At 46.4% G+C, this 6,906-nt stretch overlaps 1 protein-coding gene across 1 annotated transcript; it reads left to right on the forward strand.

Annotated features, from left to right (window-relative positions):
• The first annotated feature begins 749 nt into the window (after positions 1-749).
• Positions 750-4,023, forward strand: LOC103194994 (antileukoproteinase). Its single transcript, XM_007938452.1, has 4 exons — positions 750-834; positions 1,504-1,665; positions 2,105-2,254; positions 3,932-4,023. Exons 1-4 carry the CDS (start codon positions 750-752, stop codon positions 4,021-4,023), a joined length of 489 nt encoding a protein of 162 aa, XP_007936643.1.
• Positions 4,024-6,906: the final 2,883 nt, after the last annotated feature.

Raw genomic sequence — 6,906 nt, forward strand, 5'->3', positions numbered from 1 at the left:
TTGATTACAGTGCTCAGCTGAGTCCTTTCATACCCTTCTTCTCACATCCCCTGAGAAGAGCTGGCTTGTTGGTATCATTCCATTTCACAGCTGAGAAGACTGAGCTCCAAAGAAATTGGCTGGGGCAGAGCTCGTCCTTCTGCGTCTTTCATTCAGCAACTGTCTAATGAGTGCCTTCTATGCAGCGGGAGCAGACCAGGCACTGAAATCTAACGGTGTAAATATTTTGGGGAAATTATTTGCTGGCTGAGTGATATGACATCTGATCTTTCGAGAAGGAACTTGAGTAATCCACCTGGGAGTTGCATAATCCCCAAGAGCCCAGGAATGTGAGCAGTGGTGCCCTTGCACAAGGCCTTAACTGAAAGTCCACGTCTGTTTCCAGCTCAGGTGAAACTAGTACCTTTGCAATTGACCTGTTCTCCTCCTTTCTTCCTACAAGGCTAATGGGCCCAGGCCTCCCACAATGTTTAGACCTCAGATGGACACTCGGGAAGGCCATCTTATCAGCCTTGTGACACATTCCTGGCCAACTTCTTCTCTTTCTTTCCTAGTCTGCTCTGGTGGCCTCATGGTCTTGCTTGGGTCAGGAAAGGGCCATCATCTCCCTGGTGTCAAGTCTCTGGCTGAACTTCCTGACTGTGCAATAGCAGCTGGGAGGAGCCCAGGAAATCCTGGCAACACCCACTATTGAAGTTATAAAGACTGAGGCTTGGTGTTGGCCATCAGAGCCACCCCTGATCTCCACCATGAAGTCCAACGGCCTCTTCCCTCTCGTGGTGCTCTTTGCCCTGGGGACTCTGGAACCTTGGACTGTGGAAGGCGTTGAAAAGAGTGAGTTGGAGTCACCTTGGCCCAATCTGGGCTGCAGGGTGAGAGGTGGGGTCTTCAGGTGGTGTGGGGATGGCCCCTTCTGTAGTCCCTTCTCACAGCTTAGTTACAGATCTCTCTGAGGCTGGAATTCATGTCCACCTGGGCACCAAGGTCTCTGGGAGGGCTTCAGAGATCTACCCTTCTGTGTTTATTCTTTCTTCCCCCCTCCCTCCCTCCTTTCTTCTTCCTCCCCTCCCTTTCTTTCTGCTTTTGTGTCCTTCCTTCTCTGCCTGTATCTGTGACTCTCCAATCACCAGCCTTTGAGTCTTTCTGGTTCTCTGTTGTTTCTCTCTGTTTGAATCCCTTTTTTTTTCCTTTCTGCCTCTGCCTTTCAACCTCTGTCTTGGGGGTTCTATTTATGTTTTTTTTTTTTTTTTTCACTGTCTCCATCGCTCCTGGCCTTCCTCTTCTTTTGTGGATCCTTGCCTTTCTCTAGGGCAGGGGGGACCTTGGCTGAGAGCGCTGTGCCTGCTTTTCTGGCTCCGTGGCCTCTCTGGCACGTATACCTGTCACTCTTCATGGAGGGCAGGCAGGCCTCTCCCTTTGGACTTCGTGGATGGCTACCTGGGTCAGACAGAGCAGAACCAGACCTCTCGCAGGCCCCTCCTGACCTCTTGACCTTCTTCGCAGTGCCTGTGAAAGCTGGCCTCTGCCCCCCTAGGAAACCTGCCCAGTGCTTGAGATATGAACCACCTGAGTGCAAGAGTGACTGGCAGTGTCCCGGGAGGAAAAGGTGTTGCCCTGATTTTTGTGGTATCAAATGTCTGGATCCTAGTGCCACCTTGGCAACAGGTGAGGAGGAGGGAGAGCTTGGTGGAGAGGAGGGATCCTGAGGACATAGCATCTAGGAGGAGAGGACTGGGATGGGGTCCTGCCAGTCCCCCTCCTTCCCACAAGCTTCTGAGCCAAGTATGTCGGCCAGCCAGGGAGTCACACTGCTCAGGTGGGAGGTGAGTCAGGCAGGCTGGGGGAGGTCAGTCTATCAGGCAATCATCTGACCATTCAGATGGGCAGGCCATTGGCAGGCACTCACTCAGTTAGCACCAGACAGCTGATCCCCTGCACTGATGCTAGTGAGGGCTTGATGTCAGAGGAGTCAAGATTCTCCCTTCAGGGGAAATAGTGGTGATGGGGCAGGGGGAGTGTGATTCTCCCAGCTCATGGTGGGGCAGGGGCAGGGATGTGACATCTAGGATACAAGGCCTCTGACTTGTAGCCTTACTCTCTCCAGATAAGAAGAAGCCTGGGAAGTGCCCAGTGGTCAATGGCCAATGTTTGATGCTCAATCCCCCCAATCACTGTGGGAAGGACAGCCAGTGTGAGGGGAACTTCAAGTGCTGCAGAGGCATGTGTGGGAAAGTCTGTGTGGCCCCTGTGAAAGGTAAGGTGGGGGCTGGGGCAGATTGAGCACCCTCCTCCCAGGCCCTCTCAGCTTCAACCCTCTGGAGGTCCAGGCAGGTGGGCAGGGGGAGGCCAGAGCCACACCCCCAGCAAAGCCTCTGCTTGACCCGTCCTTCAATAGCACCAGTTCCCAGGCCTCAGGGCAAGACTTTCCACGGCATCACCCATGCCTTTGACTCTGTTCCAGCCTCTCTGAGTAAGGGCCTTGAGCAAGTGACTCTGAGTCTCAGTTTGCTTATCTGTAAAATGGACATAATGAAATTTCTTTGTAAAGCACAGTGTCCATGAAGTATTGATTATTGAGGTCATTTCCAGCACGCTGTCTCAGGTCACAGCCCAAAGGGCCAGTGGAGTTTGAGGATAGTCTAGCTCCATGTTCTGATTGTACAGTTGGAAAACTCCAAGGCAACAGTCAGGAAAACCGAGACTTGATTGTACAACACAAAGAGTGTGCCCTAATGTGAACTATGGACCTGCGTTAATAATAATGCCTTCATATTGCATCATCAAACGTACCACAAGAATGCAAGATGTTACCAACAAGAAAAAATGTGTGCAGGTGGGAGGGGAGAGTAGGAAACTCTGTACTTTCTGCAAGGTCCCTGGATGGTACAAATGGTTTGTATTCGAATATTGACCTAATGGTTGGTGGTTCAAACCAATCCAGTGGCATGTGGAAGAGAGGCCTGGTGATTTGCTTCTGTAAAGAGTAAAATCAAGAAAACCCTATGTAGTAGTTCTGCTCTGTAACACAACAGAACCGGACTCCTCCCAATCCCCCCTTGGTCTTTTGAGTCTTAGAATCAAATGGTTCGGCAGGGGGTATGGGTTTGGGTACGTTCTGCACAAAATTTTTCTGTAAATTTAAAACTGCTCTTAAAAAAGGTCTATTAACAGGCACATGAGGTGAACATTTCCATTAGGTAGATACAGTCCTCGGAGAGATCAGACATGGGAGAAAGAAGGGCTGTGTATGCACAGGGAAACATCTCAGGGGGCAGGAGTGCATGGAGGGAAGGACACAGGGAAGAGGTGGCTATGGGGAGGAAGTGGGAGGAAAGCTGTTGCATTGTGGGAGATTACAGTCAATGTCATGAGACAAAGTGTGTGTGAACTGCTGTATGGAAGATGAATTTGCTCTGTAAACTTTCACCCAAATCACAATAAAAAAAAAAAGGTCTATAAAAAAGTAAAACAAACCAAACCACCCTTTTCCCTCCTCCCTCCAAAAAAAAAAAAAGCTACAATATTTCAACACATGAGATTTGAACCAGTCTCCTGATACCAAGATTCTCAGCCACACCACACATTGCTGTTTTCTGTACCTTAGGGTTCCTCTGGGGGGAAGAATGTGGAGATGACCTAGCTGGTTCCTATACTGAAACTCTGTTCTGATTTTCACTCACAGGATGATTCCAGCTGTGTGGTCTGGGAGTTCCTTCTCTGCCCTCTGCCTGAGTCACTGGGACACTCCATGGTGAAGACTGGTTCTGCCACCAATACCTTCTTTGGGGCACTTGCACGAAGTGCCTGCTGATTGGTGAATGAATAAACAAACATATTTCTTTCTGCACACCTGCTGATGTGGTTCATTGCGGGCAGGAGTTGGGTGGGAGGTGATGAGGGAATGTCTGAATGTGAGGCCTCCCTCTTCCAGATATGGGATGGAAAGAAGAGGCTGAGGGCTGGACAGACATGAATTTGCATCATGGATCTGAAGGTACTGGCTCTGTGATTTTGGCCAAGTGACTTTATCTCCCCGAATATCAATACTTGCTTTATTTTCAAATAAAAATCATGTTTTCTCATTGTTCTGAGCACTGGAGTATGCAGCACGTGTGAAACAAGGAGCGATGTTATTGGGCCACAGGTTCTCCAAGAACTCAAGAATCACCTGAGGTGATTTTGCATTTCTTTTCTTTCTCAAGACACTGTTTTCTTCCACCTTCAAATAAGAATACTGCCCAGCTACCACTGTCATCCACTTGGAAGGGGATCTATGTAGGAGATCCTGGATAGAGTGGGAGAACAATGTGGAACAAAACTCAAAGTCATTTTTTGATAAAAAGGACCAGGTTTGCTGGTCTGATAGAGCCTGATGGAACCCCTGAGACTGTGGCCCCTAGCTGCCCTTCAGGTCTGGAATTGAACCCACACCTGTGGCTTCCAGCCAAACAAAAGACAGGCATATGAGCTGAACATTTACATCAGGTAGATACATTCTTTGCAGACATCAATCATGGGAGAACAGACGGGCTGTGTGTGCACAGGCAGACAGCTCAGAGGCCAGGAGTGTATGGGAGGGAACGATACAGGGAAGAGGTTAACTATGGGAAGGAAGTGGGAGGGGAGCAGCTGTAGTTAATGTCATGAGACAAAGTGTATGTGAGCTTCTGTATGGAAAATGAATTTGCTCTGTAAACTTGCATCCTGCCCGCCCCCCCAAAAAAGAATATTGCCATGGTGGACATCCAAGGCCTAACAATTGGTTTCTACTTGCCTAGAGTAACAAAAGGACAGTCAGGAATAGGATAAGGAAAGAGAACATGTGACTAAGTACCTCCATGAACAACTGCCTCCTTTACTATGAGACCAAAAGAATTGGATGGTGTCCGGCTGCCATTAGTGAACACTTTGATCAAAGATTCCATAGAACAATCCTAAGCAAAATGGGGGAAAATGCAGAACAGAATTTCAAATTTTCATGGACTCCAGGCTTTCTGGGACCATGAAAGGTAGATGAACCACTGAAAGTATTGCCCTGAGATAATCTTTAAACCTTAAAACAAAACAAAACAAAAAATCCCTTGAAGTCTTCTAAAAACCAAACAATAGTTTAGCTTAAGTAGTACTGAATGTCTACCTTGAACACTGTGTTCTATCTATGTGTCTATATGGGACCAAAGAGAAAAGAGTAACTCGAAAGATTGGACAGAAATCTTAAGCAGCAAAATTTATGTTAATGGGGGAGGAACAACTCGGAAAAGGATGGTGAGAATGGTTGTACAACTCAAAGAATGCAATCAGTTACTAAACTGTACATGCAGAAACTTGTTGAATTGTATGTTCTGTTGTGCATTTTCTCAGCAACCACAACAAGATAAAATAAATTTTTTAAAAGAATACTTTCATGGTGGGTCATGTGTATGACAAGCTGTTGGCCCACACCAAGAGGCTGGCATCATTTTTGATGCCTGGGAATAGGAGGAGTAACAAGGACTAGGTTGCTAGAGCCAGGGGGCAGGCAGGGGACTTCTCTCCATATTTCTTTGTGATCTCTGGACTCTAGAGGAAACTAGAAACTTAATTAGATAATGATTTTTCAAAAAAAGGCAAAATAAAATTCTAATTCAATTCTTTCATGGAAGAAGTGACTGGACTAAGAAAATATTCCTTTCCACCCTTAACTAATCTTTCAAGAGCAGCAGCTGGATGTGTTAATCATTTCAGAGAAAAGGAAAAAGAGAAAGAACCTTTGTATTCATTTTATTGTAAGTGTACTAGCTACCCTCCGGGTTGGCTCCCACTGACCCTCATACTTCTTGGTATCCACACCCTTGTGTAGTCTTCTCCACCCCACATATTTTCCCAGGGTTGGTCTGTGTGACCAATAAAATATTGCAGAAGTGATAGATAGTTACATCCTTCTGAGATTAGGTGATAAAGGGACTGCCGTGCAGCTTCATTTTGAGAGCACTGCACGTTCTCTCTTATTCCTCTCGCTCCGGGGGAAGCCAGCTGCCATATCATGAAGGCACTCACATGGTGAGGAGCTGAAGCCTCCAGCAAACAGCCTGTGAGGTACCGAGCCCTACCGACAAACATCTGAGTGTTTCTGGAAGTGGATTTTTCATCCTTAGCCATGTCTCGAAAGGACAGCAGTCTCAGCAGACAGCTTAATTGTAACCTTACAAGTGACCGTGAGCCAGAACCACCTAGCTAAGCTGTTCCTGGATTACCGATGCTCCAACTGTGACATAATGCTTACGGTTTTAAGCTGGTAAGATGTTGGCTACTTTGTTATGAAGCAACAGATAACTAATACTATGAGGTTGGCAAAGTTCTGACACTATAACCATATATGGCAGTAGAAGAAAAGATAATCATGGGCCAATGTCGTCTTCTGTCAACACACTTGTGAACACACTAAATAAAATGTTAAATGTTAAAATTCATTGGGGTTTTAAAAGTTTTCATATAGTTCCACATAAATTCTTTATAAAAAAAGGTGGAACAGGAATGAAAGGATAAACGTGAATCCCAAAAAGATATCTACCTGAAATTCTGTAGAAAAACCTACATAAAATTGAATTTGCTACTACAAGTAGATATGGAAAGTAGAAGAAAAGATAATTACGGGCCAAAGTATTCTCTGAAAACAGTTGTGAACATCCTTATCTATAAAAAAATAAACAAACCAAACTCACTGCCATCCACTTGGATCCTACTCATAGTGACCTCTCCTTGGCTTTCCGAGGCAGTATCGCTATGGAAGTAGATTGCCCAACCTTCCTTCCAAGGAGTGGCTGGTGGGTTTGAACTGCCAGCCTTCTGGTTAGCAGCCAAATGCCTTAGGCACTATGCCACCAGTGCTCCTTCCTTATCTATAGGCTCAAAAAATAATTCGATGTT

The sequence above is a fragment of the Orycteropus afer genome, unplaced genomic scaffold (assembly GCF_000298275.1).
Source record: "Orycteropus afer afer isolate SDZICR_OR568_19922 unplaced genomic scaffold, OryAfe1.0 scaffold00049, whole genome shotgun sequence".
Classification (NCBI taxonomy): domain Eukaryota; kingdom Metazoa; phylum Chordata; class Mammalia; order Tubulidentata; family Orycteropodidae; genus Orycteropus; species Orycteropus afer.